The sequence below is a fragment of the Cricetulus griseus genome, chromosome 2 (assembly GCF_003668045.3).
Source record: "Cricetulus griseus strain 17A/GY chromosome 2, alternate assembly CriGri-PICRH-1.0, whole genome shotgun sequence".
NCBI classification, from domain to species: Eukaryota; Metazoa; Chordata; class Mammalia; order Rodentia; family Cricetidae; genus Cricetulus; species Cricetulus griseus.
Window position 1 is genome coordinate 191,572,437 of NC_048595.1, and position 26,146 is coordinate 191,598,582.

The 26,146-nt window shown below is 42.1% G+C and overlaps 1 protein-coding gene across 1 annotated transcript; it reads left to right on the forward strand.

The window, feature by feature from the left end:
- The first annotated feature begins 200 nt into the window (after positions 1-200).
- On the forward strand, positions 201-6,620 carry LOC100759732 (vesicle-associated membrane protein-associated protein A). Its single transcript, XM_027400859.2, has one exon. The coding sequence runs from the start codon at positions 4,063-4,065 to the stop codon at positions 4,642-4,644; it is 582 nt and encodes a 193-aa protein (XP_027256660.1). The 5' UTR covers positions 201-4,062; the 3' UTR covers positions 4,645-6,620.
- The last annotated feature ends 19,526 nt before the right edge of the window (positions 6,621-26,146 follow it).

Genomic DNA, 26,146 nt, shown 5'->3' on the forward strand with positions numbered 1-26,146 from the left:
GTATGGGGAAAAGAAAGACAGAAAGACACATTGCTAACATCAGTGATAGGGAGTGGGTCTAGAGCAGTAGTTCTAAATCTTAATGCAGCAACCCTTTAATACAGCTGCTCATGTTGTGGTGACCCCTCTCCGCAACCATAAAATTATTTTCATTGCTACTTCATAACTGCAATTTTGCTACTGTTCTGTAATCACAATGTAAATATCTGTTTTTGTATTGTCTTAGGAGACCCCTGTGGAAGGGTCATTTAACCCCCTCAAAGGGGTCTCAACCCACAGGTTAAGAACCACTGATCTAGAGTTTGAAATTCCTTGATGCATGCTTAGTATACTGCCTCCTCTCCTATCGGCTTATCTCACTCAGGACCCTTGACCCTTTCTCTTCAACCATGATCCCCCTTTTCTTTCTTCACACAGATCTGAGGTGCTGCCCTTCTTTTCCAGGTTTTAGTCTAAATTCTGCACATCTCTCAGGGAGCATGAAGCCTTTTGAAACCCACCTGCTCAGATAAGGCCTTTTCCCTAAAGTTAGTAGAGGCTCTTTTTTTCTAAAGTTCATCATTTAGGATGTCTGATGACTCAACTCCAACATAAACAATTCTAAAAACTGTTTCCATTCCTCCCCCGAACTGGGTGCAGTAGTGCAAACCTGAAAGGATCATGAGTTCAAGGGTTATGTAGTAAGAATCCATCTCAACAAAAATTAAAAAAGAAATCACAAAATGATAAATATGTGATGTGTTGAGTTGATTAATTAGTCTGACTTAGTAACTTTATAATATGTACAAACATCAAAACATTTGTTGCCATAATGCATACTTTTTTTAATTTGTCAATTATACTATAATGAAACTGTAACAGGGGGGCAAAAGGCTCTCCTTTTCTGCAGAGAAAATCTCTATATTTTCTCTAATTTTCTTGGGGAGACAGAAATCCCCCAATGTTCTGAGAACAGAGCCAATATAAGGGAAATTTGATGAGCATTTAGCAAGAGAGAAATGGATTGAGCCCTAACATCATTTGATCTGAATTATGGATCCGATAATTCACTCTTGAAACTTGCATTTCCTGTAGACAAAACATTTTTCTTTGCTTTTTCACATATAGTGGGATTCCTATCAACTAGAAACCAAAGCCTTAACAACTGAAGTTTCCCAATCACTATATTATTTTTATTAATTTCAAAAATTTATTTTTATTTTATGTGCATTGGTGTATGTCTGTGTGAGGGTGTCAGATCTTGGAGTTATAGACAGCTGTGAGCTGCCATGTGGGTGCTGGGAATTGAATCCATGTCCTCTGGAAGGGCAGTCAGTGCTCTCAACTGCCCCAATCACTTGAATTATGAAACCTGTGCTATGAGCTCATGCCTATTAGGAAGACAATGCTTGCTACCCAATAACAATCAATGTTTCAGCTTCTTGGTACAGGAGAGTGAGAAGCCCAGCCTGTGACCTTGACAGCCTAGGCTTTGCTTTGTATCCAACTGTTTTTGGTCCATCTGAGTGGATGAAATATTTAATTTTGTGGCTGTGCCATGGGTTTTTGAATGGATATATGTACTCTATCTATACTAGAAGCATGGGGAGCCCCAGTATTTAGGAGAGGTGAGAGACAAGCAAGGAAGAACATATTAAGAGACTTAAGCAATTGTTAACCAGAAGATGTAGCAACTTCAAAAAGTGGAACTGGTACTTCTGGATGTGACTCCTCCCCCTCTTCCTCCTCCTTCTCCTTTTCTCCTTCTCTGTCTCTCTCCCTTTCTCTGGTTATTGTTTTGAATTTTGTTCTTGTTTTGAGACAGGATCTCTAGTAGCTTAGGCTGGACTCACACTGGCAATGTATCTGAGGATGACCTTGAACTCCTAATTCTCCTGTCTTTGGCTCCCAAGTGCTGGGCACATGGCACCATGCCTGGCTGTACTGCTCTCTGTGTTCTGTCCCTTTTCTTTTTGCTCTAGATTGAGTTGCCAGTCTGTATAGCAGTCACTCTTGGCTGAACCCCATGCCTGCTCCTGGTTTGGCAGGAAGCCTCCTGCCTCACTGTTTACTCTGGAAGGATGTCTTGGTGGCCCTAGCCTTCACTTGACCTAATGACCCAGAACATAGACCCGTACCTCCTGTCTTTATTTGATCACCAGACCGTGCCATGAGAAAATGGGACTGGACACAGGTGGGATGAGGCTGAGGCTGCCTGGGGGTGGTAGTGCTGCTGGATGACACAGGCTAGGGAAGCTCAAGGGAGACATTCTTTTCATTTGCCCCAAATGAAGGATGTACAACAAAAATGAGTCAATTGTCAGCTGACCCCTGGCTCCGGTAAGACTCCAACTCACCCTTTAGTGGAATCCAAATCCTGCCTTCTCCCCTCCAAGCTACCACAATGGCTATCACACTCTTGAACGTTTCTTGTGACTTCCTTAAGCCACAACTGGGGCTTTGTGTGAAATTGTGATGTTTTCAAGAGTTTGATGCACTCTGCCACACTGTTCTCTAGGAAGCGCCACTTTGTGAATGGCAGAACCTGAGCAATGGTCATGTGCCAGTAAGAGTGATTCCCACACAGATGTGCCTTTGTTTTCTGTTTGCTTTGGCTTCTCCTCTTGCATACATTAAGACCCTTTGCCTGGGCTGGGGCTCAGCAGTAGAGCACTTGTGTAAACATGTTTGATACCCAGCAGAACAAATGAACAGAAACATCTTGTAGTAGGATGGTGGGATCTCGCCCCTCTGGTCCTTTAACAAATATTTGCTCAGTGCCAGCAGCCACTCTAAACTGGGTACCTCTTATCTGTAGACAAGAGGCAGCCTTATCTAGGAGATTACAGCCTAATGGTAACAATGAGGGCCAGAATGGCACATGACTAACATAGTTTGAGTATGTAATGTAAAGACTCTTGATGTGTGTTCCTTCACTTAACCCGCACAACACTGACATCTGCATTTCTAGTATCCGCTTTATAGATGAAGACATCAGGGCTGAAAGGGACTGGCTGGAATGCTATGCAAGTAGCACTCAGCAAAGCGGCAATTCTGTCTCCTGCTTCTTCCATCGAACCTCTAGGAGGGCAGAGAGAAGGGAGGTAGAAAGGACTTCTGAACTTCTGTGTTCATTGTCTCTCAGGTCTGAAAACTGATACATTCCTTAAGTGTAAATGCCACCTCTTGAGAGGAAAGTCTGTAAGTAGAAGAAGTATATAAAGTCCCAAGAAAATTAACAATGTCTAGGTTTCTCTTTAGACTGGATTCTTTTCTGTTGCTGGGATAAACACCATGACCAGAAGCCATTTAGAGGTGGAGGGGTTTATTTTAGCTTATCCTTCCAGGTCTCATGTCCATTACTGAAGAAAAGTTGGTGCAGGAATTCCAGGCAGGTGCTTAGCTAGATTTCTTATACAGCCCAGGTTCACAGGCCTAGGGATGGGTCCTCTCACACCAACCATTAATGGTGACAGTCTCTCACAGATAGGATCATAGGACAATCAGTTGAGACTCTTCCCACATGACTCTATGTTATGTCAAATTGATAACAAAAACTATCCAACACAGGGGTCTAGGGTGGAGGTGCCCCTGCAATAATGGAAAGGAGGGTAAATTTGCTTATTGCCACCAAATCATACACCTAACAATGGTGAGAATTGTTAAATCTTTTAATGAGGTGTGTTTTCCCACATTTTTTTTAATGTCCAAAAAAAATTTTTTAAAGAGACATTATCATCACTGTGTGGAGAGTTGGGGAGGGTGGAAAAGTAGATTTCAGATGGCACTTCACATATACCCTGTTTTTAATACACACAAACGGACCCTCCTTCCACCAAGGTGTTGGGGCTCAGATACGTAGATAATAATTTTAAGGGATGTTACATGAAAGTTCTTTGGCTGTTCAAGCTCAATAAACCATGTTTATCTCCGAGTAATGATTTTACAAATCTATTATCACACCTTTCCCACATAGCCGAGTAAAATCCAGGGACCGGGGATGCCCAGGATGGGGACTTGCGTGGCCGCGGCGGTTGTGACGCGGAGACCTGGGGTCGCGAACCGCCGCCTGCTCCCGTCCCCATGGCGTCCGCCTCCGGCGCCCCCGAGAAACTCCGGCAGATCCTGGTCGTCAACCCGCCCAAGGTCCTCAAGTTCAAAGGCCCCTTCACCGCTGTAGTCACCAGGCGTTTTAAACTGCGCAACCCGTCGGAGAGGAAAGTGTGCTTCAAGGTGAAGAGCACCAGCCCTTACTGCTACTGCGTGCGCCCCAGCAGCGGCGTCGTCGAGCCGGGCTGCACAGTGACTGTCGCCGCCATGCTGCAGCCCTTCTCCTATGACCCCAGCCAGGAGGTTAAGCACAAATTCATGGTGCAGACAGTGTTTGCTCCCCCGGACACTTCGGATCTGGGGGCCGTGTGGAAGGAGGCGAAACCAGGTGAACTCATGGATTCGAGATTGAAGTGTGTATTTGAAATACCGGAAGAAAGTGTCAGACAGGATGAAGGCTTGAGACTGAGAAAGGCAGCCCTTCGCGATAATCCTTGGCTCACCTCCGCCACGTCCTTGAAGCAGAGTCACACGGCGAGGGCGCCTCTTCCTGTTGTTCTGCTTGTGATTGGAGCAGTTTTCATTGGCTTCTTTCTGGGGAAATTCATCTTGTAGAATGAGGCAGGCACCGCGGTATCACTCCCTCCGTCCCCCTTCCCAATTTGGACCAGAAAAAAAACCATCTTTTTATCCACCATCTCATTGGAAGTATGGCCTACGGTGACCAACCTTGTGTATGTGTGTATAGTGTCACATAGGCTTCGCCTCTAATGATCTCTTGTGGTTGGAGGATGCAATAAAAAAAAGCAAAACTAAACTAAAAAGCAAACAAACAAAAAACTGTTGGGCTACTGGGCAAATTGCATATTATCAGATCATTACAAATCAGCTGCCCCTTCCGTGTGTGTGTGTGTGTGTGTGTGTGTGTGTGTGTGTGTGTGTGTGTGTGTGTGTGTGTTGAAATGCAAAAATAATTGTTATTTTGGTTTTAATAAGAGTTCAAGAGTGCAAGTCCCTTACCTCTTGAGATACCGTTTATTGAGATGCTAACCCGCTTGTGAAGGACGTGCCAAGAGGTGTTCAGTAGGGGAAATAATATCACATACACTAATATGGCAAAAATACCCCTATCCCTTCTGAGGTAATTTCTGGCTCAGTTTTTCACCTTTACAAACCTGCCCCGTGATATTTAACATTTTGTTTTAAACCTGTTAACGGATTCTCTTTGGGCAGCTTACGGTGTCTGTTGAGTCACTGGGGTAGTTAGAAGAAAAATCCACTCTGGGAATTTGAAATTGATATCATGTGATTTCTCTCTTGCAATGAAGCACTTCCATATATTTCACTATTTGAAATTAAGATGCCATTTTATTGAGGAAAGGAATTGATAGGCTTTCGAGCTATTCTGGTAGTTTGGACAACTGTAATTGATTTGTTTTCCAGAAATATAAGATAATCACTGGAGAAGAGGACTGTATTGTAGTGAGTTTGTGTATGTGCCATGCAGCTGTCTTGGGTTTAAGTTATCCCATTCTTGCCATGGTTTTTGTTTGTTTGTTTTGTTTTTGTTTTTTCTTTCAATGTCTTCTCAAGCAAGATTTATTTGTCTAGATCTTGAAGTACTTATTAACTTCTAATACTTCTATTACTTTGTAATATATTTCATAATCACAGTTAAAAATAGGGTGGGTTTTTTTTTTCCTACCTAACTTAACATTCAAAGTAAGTTTCCATTATGGAAATTTAAAATCATTGAGCAAACCCTGGGAATTTCCTTTGTGAAGCAGGATTTTTTTTCTTTGCAAATCAAACTGTTAATGTCAATCATGTAAAGCACTGTTTGATATAAATGCTCACTCTGGGTTCTGATATTTTCTTGCACTTGGCCTTATGTGTCTTCATTTATTTTATTCACACTAAGAAACTTTTGGAACTGGAGAAACATATCACATTTTAAACTGATGCTAGCCTAATGCTAGCGAATTTATTTATTTATTTATTTATTTATTTATTTATTTTTGGTCCTTGAATTTAGATGTTGGTTTTGTAGAAGATGTGTTGTACTAGAGGGAGATTGGCTCTTGGGTTTTGATGTGGTACAACAAAATATGCCAGGCCAGGTCTGTGAGCACATTTTATGTAAGGGTGAAATGTTACCAAGTATTTTGGTTGTCTTTTCATTTCAAATGTGTTTGAGTTGGTCAGATTGTATGTGTTGTTACTGTACTCTGTGGTATCTTTAGAACCTCTTACTTGTGTGTGACAATCCCTGAACACTACATGCCAACGGCAGGCTCTTAGTATTACTGTGAGCCAGCTTTACTGTTGCCTCTCTCCCTAGTGGCTGGAAAGGAAGATTAAAACAGTCTAAAATTTCCATCCTGTAAATCCTGATTCTATACTTACCACTTAAAGCTCTGTATATAGTTAACACTCCCAGTGATAAGTATCAAGTGTGGTATTTTGTGTCTTTTCAAAATATTTTAACATTTAGCTGGGCATTGGTGGCACACACCTTTAATCCCAGAACTCAGGAGGCAGAGGCAGGCAGATCTCTGTGAGTTCGACGTCAGCCTGATCTACAGAGAGAGTTCCAGGACAACCTCCAAAGCAATACAGAGAAACCCTGTCTCGAAAAACCAAAAGAAAAAAAATTAAATTTTCAAAAATGTAGAAAAAATCCCTTAGAATTCATCTTATTTAGCTCCTTTATTTTATATATAGCAGTGGGGAGGGGTAGCTGAGAACCTATGAGAGTAGAAGAGACTTTTCTGTGTTTTTACAGGTAGGGAGAGACTGAACTGGAAATAGAAATCTTATCTCCTGGTCTTCTGTCTGCTCTAATATTTTCGTAGAAAAGAATTTCTGATTTGATAAATGGCTGAAATAATGCTGTTTATGAGGTGAGATTTTTATTTTTATTTTTCTGGGCATGGTACTGCTTGTCTTAAATCCCAACACTTGAAAGGTAGAGGCAGGAGTTCAATGTCATCCTCAGCTACATAGTGAGTTTGAGATCATCCTGGGTTGCTTGAGACCCTGGGGAGAGGGAGAGAAAGTGAGAGAGAGAGAGAGAGAGAGAAAGAGAGAGAGAGGATGTTTGAGGGGAATATATAGCCTAAGACTATACCAGATTGATGTGTATATTTTAATGTTTAGGCTAGCTATATTTTTCATATTGATAATTTTCAAGTGCTATTAAAATATATTGTGTTAAGGTAGACATTTTATAAAGTATACTATGAAAAATAAATAAGACATTGTAGTTGGTTGGTTCTTTTTTACTCTTTGACTCTTTCGGGGCCCACCACCCAACTCCCAAATAATCACATGAAGGGTTATTCTTTCTTATGAATGCCCTGTCTTAGCTTGGCTTGTTTCTAGCCAGCTTTTCTTAACTTAAATTACCCATCTACCTTTTGCCTCTGGGCTTGTTTTCCTCTATTTCTGTATGCCTTTCTTTACTTCTTACTCTGTAGCTGGCTGTGCGGCTAGGTAGCTGGCTCCTGGCATCCTTATCTCTTTCTCCCTTTCTAGAGTCTCAATCTTCTATTCTTTTTCTCCTTCTATTTATTCTCTGGCTAGCATCCCCGCCTATCCTGCCTCCTGCCTTGCTATTGGCCATTCAGCTCTTTACTAGACCAATCAGGTGTTTTGGGCAGACAAAGTAACACAGCTTCACAGAGTTAAACAAATGCAACATAAAACAATGCAACACATCTTTGCATTATTAAACAAATATTCCATAGCATAAAGAATGAATAATCTTAAATTAGTATTCCACAACAACATAGCTTCTGATTGTTCCATATATGGCAGCATCAGTTCCTAGTTCTTGGCTTATTTGTTGTTGCCAATCAGATTGTGAAAGCTCACTACAGGGAGCGATACCGAAGAGTTTAGAGATGGGAGTACTTTTGTTTCTCCTAATAATGACCTTCTCCCCTCTTCCTCCTTTGCCTTGATTGTCACTAGCACTGGCCTAGTTTGGGAGACAACTATAGTTACTGTAGCTCAGGCTTTATAATTCATTGCTCTCCAGACTTGTCAGTTTACATCTTGATTCCATCATCTTTATTATGACTGGGTTCCCACAATTCTGGCTTATTGCAGGGAATGCGCTTGAGTTGCAGTTTTCCTCAGGGATCAGCGGTGTCTTTCTGGATAGTCTTTAGGCTGTCTGCTGAGACCACAGCAGGGATACAAGTTTAGATTTGGGGACTGTATTTTAAGACTGGCATTGATCAACCAAGGATCGGGCAGCACAGGCAGAAAAAATGTTGAAATGCCGGGAAATGATTTACATAGAGTACATGGAAGAGGAGAGGTTTAGCTTAGATAGTGGAAGCCTGGTTGATGTCTTTAAATATTAAACATCTGTCATGTGATTTGGTAAGAACTCTTGTTTGAATTTTTCTAGTGCCTAGATTAAGGTCAATAGGAAGAAGCTATAGAATGTAAGACTCCTTTGACCACAAATCAAGTTATGAGAAGTGAATTCCCTGGAAGCAGAGTCTTCGATCACTCACATGTCTAGAGTGTTTATGCTAGAGCACAGTAGGAGAAATCGCTGAATTAAGCCCCACAGATTTGCCTTTTGAAAAATAAGAAATGGAAGTAACCTCAGAAATTAGTAGTGGAGTTTAGGAAACTGAGGTCCAGAGTAGTAATTTGATTTCTCTGGTTCCCACTAATTCTGCAGAGCGGGCGATGGAGCCCACATTTCTAATCCATGTTCAGCCATTCACTTTACACCACAGGCCATTCTTTCTCATAGCTCACTCACCTTCCCCAAGGGCGTCAGTTGAGTTAATGGGGAAAGGAAGAAAACTGTTGAGCCTGGAATGGTTCACTCTCTGCATACGATTTACAGGAACCAAATGCCATTTAGACCCCCCCCCCCCCCCGCCGCCACCTTCCAGCAAATGAAAACATTTGGCTGCAGAAAGAGATACATCTTTTCCGGATTGTCAGTGGAGTGCTAATCTGTTCTCTGTGTAAGCCCCGACTCATCTTGGCTGAATATTGGTACATGGGTTAGAAATTCACTTCTGCTTTGAGTCAGATGGGGTGGGAAAAGGATTGATAACAGTAGCAGAGCCATTCAAGAGACTAAAACAAACAAACAAAACCCTTCGGATATATTCTGAGAGCAGTGGGCTGCTTCTGGGTTGATTGTAGGCTTGGAGACCCTTGGGAGTCAGTTCTACACATGGTCTGAGGCTGTCTTTACTGACAGGTCCTTCTTTGGTGCCAGCTAGATAGAGTGGTCATTGTAGGGCCATTTGTGAACTAGGAGCACCTCCATCACTGTCCTTTCTGATTCCTCCAGGTGTTCAGCTTAACCTGATTGCAGAGACTTAAAATTCAAAGAAGCTTAGATATAACTCTTAGGTTAGGAGAGAGCACTTGCTTAGGACCCCAGGGGTTCCGTCACTACATAAAAACAAACTTCTTACTGTACCCAGTAAATTTTATTAAGAAGCCTAAATGGTAGAAGTAATCAAGTGCAATTATAGTGGAGGGAATGTTTTGCACTATTTTTTCTAAAGTATGATTTTTTTTTCTCCTCTCTTTTTTTTTTTAAAGGCTTTTTTTGTTGTTGTTAGTTTCTAAAGTACTGTGTTTCATTGTGGCATTTTCATTCATAAAATATTTGTAAAACTAGTACTTCCAAGCCAACTAAACAACAATAAGGTTGATCAATTGATCATAAGATTGTAATGCTGTCTCTTACTGCTCTCTTTTCCTCTCCCTTCTCCATAGTCATGTTTTCCCTTTCCTATTAACTCTTCCTTCACCAAGGCCTTTTCTCAGCACTTGCTTTTTGATTTCTTTCTCGACAACCCTATCCTGCTGCTCCAGGAATGTGAAGAGGCAATTTAACAACACAGGCACAGGGAATGGTAAGATACACCAGCAGTGACAGTCATTTTTTGTTTGGCACTTCTATTAAAAAAAGTGTTATTGATGGGTAGTGGTGGCACATGCCTCTAATCCCTACACTTGGGAGACAGAGGCAGGCGGCTCTCTGATTTCTAGGCCTGCCTGATCTACAGAGTGATTTCCAGGATGGCCAGGGCTACACAGAGAAACCCTGTCTCAACAAACAAACAAACAAACAAACAAAGTTTTATAGAGAGACCCGAGCATATTGGCACAAACTCATAATCCCAGTACTCAGGAGGCTAAGAGGGTGTTACTGTGACATCAAGGGCAGCCTGTAGTTCATAGTACCAGGCCAGCTGTAGGTACAAGACCTGATTCCCACTTCCCCCAATACTTTAGAGTATCTGTAAAGGTCAAGGTGCAAGCCAGACATCCCATAGAGGAAGAAAGATGCACAAGTATGCTCTGTGTCCTCCTGGTGTCTCTGATATAATGGCGGGGGTGGGGGACTGCTTAGTACCCTGAGCATGGCCCGAAGCAGGGAAGAGTCCAGGCACATGCAGTGAGGACTGTGGAATTAGACCTGGGGCTGATGCTTGCCAGCAGTTCATTTGTTCAGCATTTGTTCCACAGATGTTTACAGTGTGTCTGTCTGTGTCAGGTTCTGTGTTTGGAACTGTGAGTCAGAGAGAGAACAAAAGCAAAATGGTTCCGGTGAGAGGCATGATTTTCAAGGGGTAAACATATTCTTATGTAAATAACAATCCTACTTTTCTTTTAATTGAAAATAGATTTTTATACAATATATTCTCCCTATCTTCCCACCCACCCAAGTCTACATCCTTTCTTTCATTAGAAAAGAGGCATCTAAAATTAAATTGTTGTGCCCAAATGTTAGCCTGTCATTGCTGCTAAAACAGGGGGCTGGTCCCTTCAAAGAATGTAATATAAAAAATAATAAAATAAAATCAAAACATAATAGGACAAAACAAAGAAATGGGGGGGGGGAGTCAAAGAAAAAGCACAAGAAACACATATATACACACACACAGAAATCCCACTAAAACACAAAATTGGAAACGATAATACATGAACAAAAGACCTGTAAAGTTGTACTGGCTGGTTTTGTGTGTTAACTTGACAGAAGCTAGAGTCATCCGAGGAAGGAGCCTCAGTTGAGGAACTGCTTTGATAAGATCCGGGTGTATGACAATGTCTCAATTAGTGATCAATGGGGGAGGGCCCAGCCCATGGTGGGTGGTGCCATCCCTGGGCTTCTGGTCCTGGGTTCAATAAGAAGGTATATTGAACAAGCCAAGAGAAGCAAGGCAGTAAGCAGCTCCCCTCCATGGCCTCTGCATCAGCTTCTGCCTCCAGATCCTGCCCTGTTTGAGTTCCTGTCCTGATTTTTTTCAGTGATAAACAGCAATGCTGAAGTGTAAGCTAAGTAAACCCTTTCCTCTCCAACTTCCCTTTTGGTCATGGTGTTTTGTTGAAGCAATAGAAACCCTAGCTAAGACAAAGGTTAAAAAAAAAAGTACAGACAAAGCTTTATGAGATAAAAATTCCCCCCAAAATGTCATTGAGTTGATTTTGTGTTGGCTATCTACTGCTGGACATGTGCCTGCCCTCAAGTCTGGTTTGTGTACCCAGTGAGACTCCATTGGAGAAAACTAATTTTCCCTTTGGGAGTGGCTATCAATTGGAGACAGCTTCTGGGTTAGGGATGGGACTTGTCTCTACTTTCCCTCTCAGCTCTGACTTAGACCTGTGCAGGCCCTGTGCATGCTGCCAGTCTCTGAGTTCACATGTGGGCCAGTTCTGTTGTGTCTATCAGGCCTTGTGACCTTGGTGTCTTCCATCCCCTTTGCTCTTAATAACAAACTCCTTTAAAAGGTCCAGGGTTCCAGAAGGTTCAGTAGCATGAGGAGCTAATATAAATTGGGAGGGGACATGACATAGTACCCTAAGACCTTAGAGTAATAGTAGACAATGTGTATGAGATCAAAGCAGTTTCTTCCTGGAGTAGGAAGAGCATGAATCACAAAGTCTTGAGGCATTTTCTTGGTATTTCAAGAAACTCAAAGTAGGCCTTGTCCTGGACTAAGGGAAAGGAGAGAAATGATGGGTTACTTTCTTTTGCTAGGCTTGTTGTGCCCAAATTCTGAACCCCAAAATCACCAAGAGGCCCATTTTGATACAAAAGCAATGAGTCTTTTATTGCAGTTATTTAGCTAACCCCATTAGCTCTAGCCTTTTCATCCATCCACCACAGTGGATGGCTGGAGAAAGACCCTGAGAAACCACAGGATAGGGATCTTATAGGGCAGCGTAAGGGCAGTGTCTAGGGGTACGCACAGTCTCAGGATTGGTATGCTTCCAGGCTTGGACGACCTGCTCTGTGTTGATTGATCAACTGGTTGTTATGGCCCATAGGCCCTCCCAAGGTGGTTGCTAGGTTCTGCACGTCACTGTTGTGCACTTGTCCATAAAGGACACCCAGAGCCGTAAAGCATAGCCCCACTTGCTAACTTCTGATTGGTTCCTTGCCACAATGTGGGCATCTGACCTCTAGTGACCAAGGCATGCCCAGCAAGGTCAGGCAAGCACATGTTAGCCTGTCATGGCTGCCAAAGTGGGGGATGGGGGTGGGGCTGGTCCCTTCAGGCTGTGACCAAAACCATGACAGAAAGGAGACAGAAAGGGAAGGTTTATTTTGTCTCATGGCTCCAGAGAAACCTCAAAGAACCATAGTGAGGAAGGAGGCTGCTCTCTCGGGAGCAGCAAGAGTATGTGTCAGATGCACAGTGAGTTCTAGTCCAGCCTAGTCTAGTGAAACAGGGCAGTCATGTCTCAAACAAAACCAACTAAACAAAAAGTTCAAGCAAGAAAAAAAAAAATTACCCTCTGGCTGCCAGGGAAAGACTGCATTTGGTGGTCAAGAGAGGGATAGGATTAGATTAGTCTAAATTATGGTGGCTGCCATAGGTTTTGGTATGGTAAAGATATGAAGGCCAATTTTAATGTCTACGTTGGAATTAAAGAACAAAATGGCATTTTAATTAGTACAAATTTTGTCCAGCTAAACCAGATTTTTGGTTCTTTACACTTGGGTGTTGAACACACTGTAATTTGCTTTCCAGGAACTTTCTCGAATACCATTGTTCACATTCACACAGTGTCAGCATCAACCTACTCGTGTCACTTGGCCTGTTCCTTACTCCACAGCTGCTGGTTTTCCAAGATCTGCTGAGCCCTGCTGGGTTCTGTCCTCTGATGTTCTTCATTCCCTTAAACTACTTCCCCTGGTGCTTCCAGTGAGGTAGTCTGAAAGGAGGAAGTCATGGAGTACCTGTCAGAGGGGGTGGGGAAGACTTTGGGGGAAGGCAGCTTGAGTAGGAGGCCAAGGGCCCAAACAAACTTTACTGGCTTCTTTTAATTTTGCCATAGCATTTTCTCCTTTTAGTCACCTCTTGTTAGAAAAGACAACGCTGTAGGGAAATGCCTTTCATTTCCCACTCTCATGCCCCATTAGTAGGAATGATGAACTCAAGACCCCTCAAGTAGAAGTAACTACCTCCCAGCCTGGCTTTCAAAATGGTGACCATGACAGCAGGATAAGCCACTGAGCACTTCATTGATGCCTAAGATTCTCCAAGGAATGATGTATGCAGGGAGGCACAGTGTAAACCTAGCGTCTCTGAGGATAGCTACCTGAGGCCTTCCTGGACCTCATGTATGTGATGGACTTCTGGTCTTAAGCCCCACAATCTTGAGAACAAACAGGTAAAGTTTCCTGGTAAAAATGGCACATAAAAGAATTGACCTGTTAACTCCATTGCCTTTGTGGAAATAGAGAAAAAAAAATAACGGCTAAGATTTTCTCCATGGCTTTTCTTTCTTTCTTTTCTTTTTTTTTCTTTCTTTGATTTTTTTGAGGCAAGTTTTCTCTGTATAACAGTCCTGGCTGCCCTGGAACTTCCTATGTAGACCAGACTGGCCTCGAACTCACAGAGATCCATCTGCCTTTGCCTCCCAAGTGCTGCGTTTAAAGTCCTGCACCACCACCACCTCACTTTCTCCATGGTTTTACTGGGCAGTAAGAACTTCAGCTGTACTTTGTCCTTAATGGGCTATCATTTGAGCATTTCTTAGAGGAGAGATTTACACACTTCTGATGCAAATTATGGTATAATTGTTTTACAGAATGAGACAAAGGAGACACACTCATTATCTCAGCCTGATGAACATTTGACCAAGGTCACCCAGCAAATCTGCAGCTGACCTGGAAGTGGGGTGTGTGATTAGATCTATACAATGAAGTCTTTATAGGGGCCTGATGTTTACTTCTAGTCACCCCAAAATGGGGATGAGGCAGTGGGCACGCAGGGTGTAGATGTGTAGCTGTGATAATACCTGAGCAGTAAGATGGAAGTGACAGAACCCAGGAAGACTGGAAACTGCTGTCCACTGTGCTGATGTTGGAAATCTTTCCATAGTAAACACGTTGGAAAAATGGCCATTCATCAAGCCTGGATGTCTGCCCAGGAGTTTTGCTTCTGTATCCCATTGCTGCAGGGCCCAAGAGCTTCTCTATAGGCCCGAGATCTCGAAACAGGCAGTTCCATGGTGGTTCCCCTTCTAGACAGGCTTCTCATAATTAGAGAAGCAAAATTCCCCTAGTAACTTCCTATTATTTTAACAAGAGCCCTAGCACTCTTTAGGAGTAGTAAGAGTTCTCAACTGACCCATCAGCTTCAGCTGTCATCACCTCCCCTCCCAGTTGCCGCCCTCCCCTTGTCTTGACGGCTTCCCTCTACTTTGTGGCCCTTGTCCTCCAACTCTGCTTCCCTTTGTCCTCAACAACTGGATTCTGGGCCCATCTGATCCTGGGAACACCTGGCATTGCTCCAAGACAAGGCCAGTGGTTAAGTGGACGTCTCTACAGTTTTTACCTTCGTAGTAAATAACCAGCACCCACTATCTGCTCCATTGAGCTGACTATAGTCCATTTTTAAAATAAGAATTGGCCCTATCCTCCATGGGGAGTGGAGGGAGGAAGAGGGGGAAGGCTGGTGGGGGGTTGGGGGAGGGGAGAGATGGAGAAGGGATTGACATGTGAAATTATAATTTTGTAAAAATTAAATAAAAAAAAGAATTGGCGACACGTTTTTCTTGATCCCAAGCACTTCTCATCTCTTTTTATTACTCTATATTCTTTCTTTCCTCCTGTTTTTCAGACAGGCTCTCTCCATACAGCCTGGCCTGATGTTGAACCCATAACCCACCTACTTCAGTCTCTCGAGCATACCACTATACTCATTTATATTTTTTCTTTTCTTCTTTTCAATTAGCAATGTTAGTTTTAATCCCAAGGTCATTGATGAAATTATGGTAAATGAGGAAAATTTAACAGAAAATTAAGAATGTATGATAGTACATACGTTTACCATTAATTATGTTGTATTAAATTATGTCCTCTAATCCATAAATAATCCAGTGGCATAAACAAATTTCAAAATGGACAAAAATATTGCTTCATTTACAGTAGTTGCATTGCTTTTTCTTTTTTCTTTTCCTCCTTTTGAAAGTTCGTTTTACATACCCACCCACAGTTCCCTCTCCCTCCCCTCCTCCTGCTCTCCCCCTCTCTCCTTTCCCCCCCAACTCACCCCCAACCACTCCTCAGAAAGGGTAAGGCCTCCCATGGGGAGTCAACACAGCCCATTTATATTTTCACAGGCTGGATTAGCAAGAACTCTTCCTGTTTTACAGGTATAGAATCTGTTTGCTGTCACAAATGATGACATATTGAGTGCCTCCTGTTTATACTTACCAAGTCACATGCTTCTGGAGGAATCCAGCCCCCTAACAGCCCACAGCTTCCTTTGAGTACCTATGGTGTGACCATCACCTTCGCAAACAAGGAAAATGAAGTTCAGAGAGAACGGTTACCTGGGTAGAACAACCGGGTAGTGACTGCCACTGGCAGCAGTGCCACTCTAGGTATCAGAGTGGGTTTAACACAAGTGGCTTCACAGGCCAATGGTAACAGCATCCACATGAGGATTCTGAGGTCCGGAGAGTTGAAGGGAATGATGCAGAAAGCAGGGAAGCTAGAATTAGAACTTAGGTCTGCATTTTCTGATTTGGCCTAATTTAGCAAATGAAATGCTCCTTATAGCTCCAGCCACAAGGGGAAAGTAGGAGTGTCTCACACCCTTAGGGTATCTCTGTATGCCACCCTGCCTGCCACAATAGTTTGTAAATCTGGCACAAACTGAGTGCCCACTGTCTAGAAAACTTAGCTACTTACTCATAACCCACAGGGCCCTCAGGCAGCCCAGATATAACTGTGATATCTTGTGCATCGCTTGGCTATGGTGTGGGGAAATACTCAACAGCAGCAGCATCAGCAGTTATAGTTTAAACACAGAAATAAGAAGTGAATGGGGGCTGGGTAGTGGTGGCGCACGCCTTTAATCCCAGCACTCAGGAGGCAGAGGCAGTCGGATCTCTGTGAGTTCGAGAGACCAGCCTGGTCTACAAGAGCTAGTTCCAGGACAGCCTCCAAAGCCACAGAGAAACCCTGTCTCAAAAAACCAACCAATCAAACAAACAAAGAAGTGGATGGGGTTGCAGGGAGCCCATGAAGCTGCACATCTGAGCCTCCTTACAGCTCTCATCCATATCATCCTGATTTGGTTTGGTGACCTTTGAGGATAAATGGGAATGCAAATGCCAGTGTCCTCCCTTTTCTGATTTGCATGGCTTCCATGCAAAGAGCACGGAGCTTGCTTCACAGACAGGTTTTTTGATATAGTTCTTTAGCAACCAAGCATGAATCTTCTGAGTCAGGCATGGAGGATTAAAAGCAGCACTCTGAAAGCGGAGGCAGGAGGATCGAGAGTCATCCTTGGCCACATAGAAAATTTGAGGCCAGCCTGAGTTCCTGACTTGACTTCCCTGGAATGATTGACTGTAACTTGGAAGCATAAGCCAACTGAAACCCTTTCTCCTCTAAGTTGCTTGGGGGGAAATTTTATCACAATAACACAAATGAAACTAGAACAACTTGCTCACATTGGTCCTCTTTTAATATGTGGGGCTGCTGCCGTTGAGGGTAAACAGAGCACTGTAAATTGTTCTAAGGACAAGTAAGTAGCTCACATGTTCAAATGGCATGGCATGTGACAACAGGTGTCCTAGGAGAAGCTGGACTTCAACATCACATGGATTCCCAATCAATAGAGGACAGGAAGTGACTATAAGGGACAGTATTGATCCTATCCCAATACACCCTGGATTGAATTGCTATAGTCCCACACATGATATCATATAAGAATGAAGAGTTGATTGGTAAACGTACCAGTTCTACTTTCAGCCTATTGCTGTCTGACTTGTTGGATCCTGTGGAGCTGGGTCAGTTCCTTGATGCTGGGGATGGGAATTCACTGAAAAGAATGGATAAACCTTGAAGTTTATCCAAGCTGGTATGGTCTGTGTAAGACTCTCAGAAAACTCAAGTATCCGGGGTCCCAGCCCACGTTCACGGTCACCCCAATCACCAGGCGGATTCGAGAGCTTGCTGCAAACTGCACGAGGCTTTATTGTAATTTAACGAGCTAACCCCATGTTAGCTCGGGTCTTTCACCCATCTGCCATGGCGGACGGCTAGCAAAAGACAGTTCAAAGCCGCTGTGTACAGATCTTATAGGACAGCGTAAGGGGAGTGTCTAGGGGTACGCACAGGCTCACGATTGGTGTGCCTCCAGGCTTGGAGGGCTTGCCCTGTGTTGATTGGTCAACTGGTTGTTATGGTCCATAGGCCCTCCCAGGGTGGTTGCTATGCTCTCTACATCATTGCTGTGCACTTGTCCGTAAAGCACACCCAGAGTCATAAAGCATAGCGCCACCAGCTAACTTCTGATTGGTTCCTTGTCACGAGGCAGGCATCTGACTTTCTAGTGTCTAGGACAAGGTCATAGAAGCACGTGTTTGGCCATTATGGCTGCCAAAAGGGAAGCTGGTCCCTTCAGTCTGGAATATGGAAGGGGAGATACTCAATGTTTATTAATAGTACACTGACACACAAAGTGAACACCATGACAGTGACCTCTCTTGGGCACTCAGAGGTGAGGGAAAGGAAGGCAAGAGACTCCTGGAGTACTTCTGTGTCACCATGGTGGCAGCTTGGTCATAGGAGAGGGAAAGGATGTGAGGGATCCTGAGACTGGGGCTGGTGTGAACATTTGCTAAAAACTATTTCCTGAATTTCACTTCTGTCTTCTCATCTCCGACTCTCTGCAGATTCTGAAAATATGGTTAAAATTGGACGTTCGTTGTGGGTGGACAGTGAAAGGAAGGGTTTAGCTAGGCATTGAAGAGTCCAAGCCACTTGCCTCCTGGAAATCTGCAGGACAACAGCAACACCAGGGAACTGGGGAGGAGAAGCAGAGATCAAGGGCCAGTAACAAACAGCTTGTCACCATCAACATGTGGACAGTACTGGCTTTGCATACCTCCTTGTCTCCCAAAGCCAGCTCTGCTCCTTCCTGTCAAAATGAGCTAGACAGGGCATTTACTTGCAACCCATAGGAAAGTGTGCATCTTTGCTGCTGCTCGTTTCCTCTGGGTTCTCACTTGGGGAGATAACATGTCTGTGGGAAGGGTCTGCGCTCCAAGCTCCTCTTGCTCTCAGCAGCAAACACCTCCAGAAAGCCTTCCCTTCCCAACTCTGAACTGTAGTTGCTGTCTCTCTGAGCTGTAGCTGCTGTCATTCTCTTTCCTTCCCTAGAAGGACAACTAGAAGTTGTCACTCCCCAGGGTTTAACAGAGTACCTGGTAAGAAGCAGGGACCCCCCTCCCCACAAGAAAACACCAAAAGAACACCAAAAAACAGTGGAATCTTGAAATTCCCAGGCAAATGGTTGGAACTAGAAGAAACTATCCTGAGTGAGGTAACCCAGTCACAAAAAGACAGACATGGTATGAACTCACTTATATATGGATATTAGTCATAGAGCAAAGGATTACCAGCCTACTATCCACACCTCCAGAGAAGCTAGGAAACAAGGAGCATCCTAAGAGAGACATACAGGGTCTCCTGGGGAAGGGGAAAAGGACAAGGTCTTCTGAGAAAACTGGGAGCACAGGGTAGCAGGAGGAGAGGAGAAGGAGTTAGGAGAAAGAGAAGGGGAGAAAAGGAGGGGGGGAGGAGGATATGAGGTAGCAGGAAGGTTGAGTCTGGGAAAGAATAGAGGGGAAAAAGATAAGAGATACCATATTAGAGGGAGCCATTATAGGTTTAAAGAGAAATCTAGCACTGGAGAAATGTTCAGAGATCTACAAGGATGACACCAACTAACAATCTAAGCAATAGTGGAGAGGCTACCTTAAATGCCCTTCCCCTATAATGAGATTGATGACTACCTTATATGCCATCCTAGAGCTTTTATTCAGTAGCTGATGGAAGTAGAAGCAGAGACCCACAGCTAAACACTGAGCCGAACTCCTGGAATCCAGTTGTAGAGAGGGAGGAGTGATGAGCAAAGGGGTCAAGACCAGTCTGAGGAAACCCACAGAAACAGCTGACCTGAACAAGGGGGAGCTCACAGTCCCCAGAATGACAGCTGTGAAACCAGCATAAGACTGAACCAGGTCTCTTGAATGTAGGTGTCAGTTAGAAGGCCTGGGCAATCTATGGGGCCTCTGGTAGTGGAAAAGTATTTATTCTTAGTGTACAAATGGACTTTGGGAGCCCATTCCACATAGAGGGATACTCTCTCAGCCTAGAAACACGGGGGTGGACCTAGGCCCTGTCCCAAATGATATGACAGACTTTGATGATCCCCCATTGAAGGCCTCACCCTCCCTGGGGAACAGTAGGGGGAAGGGATGGGGGTTTGGTGGGGGGAATGGGAGGATGGGCAGGAGAGGGAACTGGGATTGATATGTAAAATAAGATTGTTTCTAATTTAAATAAAAAAATCTAGAAAAAAATGAAAATAACCAGGGACCCACAATGTCTTAGGAAAGAGATGTTGATATAGTTAGGTAAAGTAGTCCATGCTTATAATCCCAGCACTAGCAAGGTGGAGGTAGGAAGATCACTAGTTCAAGGCCAACCTGAGCTACATGAGACCTTGTGTCAAAATAAAAACAAGATAAAATAAATGATGTAGGGAGATGGGAATGACTCCGATGGGGATGCAAGGCAGTCAGACCCAGATTCTACCATACTCCCCAAAGTTTCAAACACCCATGGGGTTTGCCATTTAAGATTTATCTCAGGAAGTCAGAGAACACTGAAGATGCTTATGAAAGCTAGGTCCAGACACAGAAACCTCTAAAAAGGTACGGTGTTTAAAAATGTGCTTAGATGATGAAGAAAGAAAACAAGTAGGTATAGATAGTCAGAAAAAAAATAGTGTAAAAATAAGTATTTGAGTAAAGTAAATTTTTAAAAAGCCATGTAAAGATAGGAAATATACAGGGTGTCTGAGTCCTGTATGGTACTTTGTTGACTTTAAAATTTTAAATGATCATGTACAAAAAGATAGTTGCTGAAAGACATTGGGTTATGAAATTAAACCAGGTGAATTAAACCAGCCTATATACTTTAGAATTGTCTTGGCTTCAAAATGGAAGTCAGAAAATATGTTGCCTTGGGAAAGAGGCTATGCTTTTGTTTCCACTGGAGACAAAAATCTATGGATTCCTTCAAAGTTAGTAGAGATCAGATTTATAAGGGAGACTTCCTGAGGATGTTGGCTACAAAAACTACAGGATAGGTGACATGTATGCTGTTCCCTCTACATGGGAACAGCCCTGAGACTGGATGAGAAATAATATATTTTGCTGGCTACAGAGTCCTCATGACAATTTGGTTATGCAGTCCAAATGGACTTATAAAGTTGGTAGATGCCTTTTATTACCCACTCAAACATAGAATAAAAAATCATCTTTAACTGACTTGTGCACACCATGTATTCTATACTTGTATTATTGCAGATATATATGATACCTTAAAAGTTAGTGTGTTTTCAGGAAAAAAGGACCAGACACCAATAAAGACAAGAAGCCCAAGTGACTCAGATTCTCAGAATGTCTCTGTTGCAGTTTCCTCAAAATCCTCCATCCAGAACAACTTCCAGCCTCACAGACTACTCCAAACAGACTTCAGATAAGCTCTACACTTTGTTATCACATAGAGACTAACAAAAATAATACAGCTCACTCTCCCAGGATTTGACCATTAGTCCAATTTTCTCAGGGTCCCCCAAAGATGCTGTCTCCCACAGACAAAAGGAAGCAGTTTAGAGAACATGACATCCACATTCCCAAGAGAGGGGTGGGTGGGTTTTGGTCATTCAGTGGATTATGGATATTTGTCATCATTTAGGGGAGTTGTTACAAGTTGCTATTGGTAATGGTAAAAAAAAAAAAAGCTAAACTAAGGAGATTAGATTCATATCTCTCTTTCTGAAGGGAAAAGAGGGGTATAGTATAGATATGATGGGATAAAAGGGTGGATTCTGAGTCTACTTTTGAACAACCACTAGTCTCAAATATTTCACACTGGTATGGATTTTTGTATAATGATTCAAATTTAAGGTTATTTTTGTTATTCTGTTACCTATGTTTCCTACTCTTGTTTAAGTTATTGCACCTATGCACCTAATGCAGCAATTTAATGTAAAGTTCTAGTCCTTGAAAGCTATTTAGGATAATAAAGAAATACAGGTTAGTAATTAATCATCTATAATAATCAAACTTGTAGTCATGTTAGGTATGTTTTCAAGGTTAAACAGTTATATTTTAGATAAGTGGTCTTCAAACACTTCAGAGATCTATAGAATATGGCATTTAAAATGTTTTAATAACATAAGACAGTGAGACATGTCCTGGAAGCACCAATTTACTTCAAAAAAGGATAATGGACATCAACGAACCTCTATGTGGAGTTTACTTCGTTGTGGCAACATTAGCTACCGGGTAAGAAACTTTACTTACCTCAACTGCTGACAGCATGTTGTACAAACTGAATAAGCAGGACACAAAAGAAAGCAACTGCCGAATTTTGCCAAGTCAAAGTAGGACAGTCCTTCAAAATTCCTGCTTCACAGAAAAGTCTGTCAGATATTCTAGCCCTGTAGGCTGAAGATGGATGCCCCAATGTTGCAGAGGAACCTTGGGTGACTGTTCGGGCAGTCATCTGTTTCTGTCATTTCTACAGTTTTAGAAGTTGGTTGCTTTGTACTTCTTGTTTACTCAGGTAATATGATTTCTTGGGTCTCTGATGGAGTTGAAGACAAGATAGTTATAGGTACAGTTTTTCTTATTACCAAATTCAGAAAAGAAACTCACAAAATAGGCATAAAGTATATAAGATTGAGAGACATAAAAGCTTAAATTGTTTATCTAAAAATGTTTTGAGGTCTAAAAACATAGTTTTGGGTTGATAATGCAAGTTAGGATAGAAAGTGAATTAAGTACAAGACTTTGGACTCACTAAGATAGGGTAGATAATGGAGTGTTTTCTCTCTGAATTTGCCAAATGCAAACAGACTGGACATTGTGAATGAATTCTTACCTGGTAATTGTTCTTATTGTATATAGTTTTACTGTGTTAGAGTTAAAACCTTTCCTTTTTATTTAGACAAAAAGGAGGGAATGGTGTGAGATTTTTGGACACTGTGTGAATATGTATTTTCTGTGATTGGTAATGCAAAGCTGAACAGCCAATAGCTAGCTTCGCAGGAGGTATAGGTGGGATTTCTAGAGCGAGAAAGGAAGAGGAGGAGAACCTATGTGCATCGGAGTTGCCAGGAGACATGGGGAGGAAACCAGTGGAAAAAGATGGAAGGCTTATATTTACAAATAACCCTTGTCTCACTAATGTAGAGGGCACAAGGTCTTCCTGCTCACAGACAGCACCAGGGGAACCAGAAATGTTAAACACACTTGCTTTTCTCTTCAATGGAGGGGATTTACACTGGTTTCTTCCTAGAAAGCTCGGAATGGATATATTCAATAGCCTGGAGATCTTTGCTATCTGTAGGGCCAGGATTCACCCACATCCCCCAGACTTGGGATACCTGGCATTGTTTCTCAGTCAATAGAATCCACTCTTCTGAAAGAAGTTTCATGTACTTTGCAAAGGAATTTTGATGTTGTTGTGCCTTAAACTTTATTGTGGTAATTGTCATGAGGAAATGTTTCCCCAAAGTTTTACTGTGCTTAATTAACTATGTCAACAATAAACTGCTCAGGGTCAAACTGTAGACATTTGAACCAACACCAGTCAACTAAGTCTCGTTGAACCATATTTCCTTCTTGCCTCAATGGGGTCAATACTCTGATGGCCATAGTTTTGCAGGGACCACACACACTGAGTCTTTATATTGGCTTTTCAGAGAGAATAGCTTTTCAAAAGCTGATCTTTGTGGCACTTACCTTTGCTTTGCTTTTCTTATTTTTATTTTTTTTTATAGTGATGGGGATAGACTCCAGGGCTTTGTGAGTGCTGGGCATGTGGTCTATCCCTGAGCCATGCGCTTAGTTCCATCATTAAAGGTTCCACACCTTTAAATTCTAAATAGTGTGATTATTAATGGAATAGCATGTAATCACCAAGCTTTGATTTGTCCTTTTTTTCACATCACTAATTGACTCCTATTTTAGTCAATGAATGCTTCTCTGTTACTTCTCCATTCTTTTTTGCTCACCATGAATTTTTGTTAAATCTGTAAATAATGCTTAATATTAGACATATACTTTTAAATTACAGAACTAGTGTATATTTTTGTATATAAATCTTTTCATATTTAAAAGTTATTCATTGCACATACTTCCATTTTGCAATTTTTAAATAAACAAATAGCCAGACTTATTCCCAATTTTTCCATCATAAGCATCATGTATATATTAGTAGATATTTCTACCCCAAGCTCAGAGCCATCAGACAGTTTATCAGTTTTCTCCTTTAACTGTGAACTTTCCTCCCAGCACTTTCTGTTTTCCTATCCTAGTTCCATTTTCTCAGTCTCATGTCTTAATATTTCAATTCACTCCTTCATTTTGTTGGGGCCTATTTCTCTTAGCTATTGTGCTTTAGTTTCAGTTCTGTTGCTGTGATAAAAATAGCCTGACAAAAAGCAACTTAGGAAATAGGGGTTTATTCAGCTTACAATTCCAGCTTACAGTCTTTTGTGGAGAAATTAAGACAGTATCTAGAAGCAGCTAGTAATATGGGCAGCAAGGAGCAGAGGGAAAATGCTGCATGCATTTCTGTGTTCACCCCCCTTTCTACACTTGAATGGTTAAAGACCCTTTGCCTAGGGTGGATAGGTCTTCCTACCTCACTTAATAACCACAGTCATCCCCCACAGACATGTCCACAGCCAACCTGATATAGATTATTCCTCTAGACTCTCTTTTTGGTGATCCTAAATTCTTCCAAGTTGACAGTTAAAACTAATCAATGTAGATGTGAACATTTTTCAAATGCCTATTTTAGACATTTTTACTTATTTATTTGAGAGAGGGTCTGGCTATATGTCTGTGACTGGCCTATAACTTGTTATAATGAACAGACTGGCCTTGAATTTGTAGTAGTATTCTACCTCTGCCTCCCAAGTGCTAAGATTACAAGTATTCATCATCACATCTGGCTGGATATATTATTTTAAATAACTCATATTAAAAATTTATGTATTTTTTACTCCACCTGGTTAATCTTAGTCTTTTGTTTTTTATTGAATTTTGAATTTTATTGAAAATTGAATTTTCATTGCAGAAATCTGAATCAAATGAAGAAATAGGTAAATTCATTAACCGAAAATTCATGTTGCTATATATGTCATAATAGGCTGCCCATGCATACTTTTTATACCCAGTACATATTTCACCAACAAACCAAAATATTGCTACTTCTCCATTGCATTTCTCCATCATTCAGCATCAGAATTTCATGTGTCTTTCCTGATACAGATTTATTCCACCGTATTCCATTGTGCTGTATTCCAGCTACCTGTCTATGTTACATTTCTCTCACCATTCCTGTTTTGCTGGTTATTCAGGATGAGTCCCAGTATTTCTGATCTGCTAAATGGAACCAAATATCTGCACAGAATGCATCTCCTTAGCCTACGTACCTGCACTACAGACTTCTTACGGGTAATAGGCTCCACTGGTGCTAGACAGTGAGTGGTTCCTGGCCTTGGCTGCTTGCTGGAATCACCCCCTCCCCACCAGTGCAGGGAGACAGAACACAGGGGCTTTTGAATATCAAGCTGGTTCTCACTGAGCTACAGCTGCAGCCCCCTAAAGCTTTTATGGCTTCCCCCACAACTTTTATGCACAAATTCACACAGATTTGTTGATTTTGTTTGTTTTGGGTTATTTTTAAGACAGGGTCTCTTTATGTAGGTCTAGCTGTCCTGGAACTTGCTCTGTAGACCAGGCTGGCTTCAAACTCACAGAGATCCACCTGCTCTGCCTTTCAAGTGAGGAGATTAAAGGCTGATTTGTGGATTTTTAAAAAACTCACTCTGTGTATTAAAATTGTTCATGGTCATTGCTCTTGTCTTTCCTTCCTTCCTTCCTTCCTTCCTTCCTTCCTTCCTTCCTTTTTTTTTTTTGAGACAGGATTTCTCAGTGTAGAACTTGCTCTGTAGACGACGCTAGACTTGAACTCCCCAGTGATGGGATTAACGGTATTACCATGCCCTGCTTTTTTTACTGTTATTCTTGATACTGAAATCAGCTCAAATTTGGCTGCTAGAGCCTCTTCCAGGCACTTCTGGCACTTTGGATGGGAGAGTCTTCAAATGCCTGCTTACCTTCTAGCTCCCAAACTGGGTCATTGGTTTATCCATGGTGCCTCCCTGCTTTTAGGACTGGGAGTGGCATGCACAAACCCAGGTAGGATGACTGTGATCTCCTGGATTATCACTGAAGCCTGGTATGTTTCAATGGAGCATTTAGTTTATTTACATTTAATATAATGATTGTTCATGTGTGCTAAAATATTACTTTGTACTTTCTATCATGTTAGCTTTCTGTTGTTTCTATTTCATGATTGACTTTACTGTATGGAACTTTTTTTTTCCTTCTCCACTAGTTTGGAAGGTGAATACTTTGTTTCTGTCTCTTGGCCATTATCCTAGAAATTATGATATATATCCATGACTTTTCAAATGTTAATTAATACCTGCACCCTCCC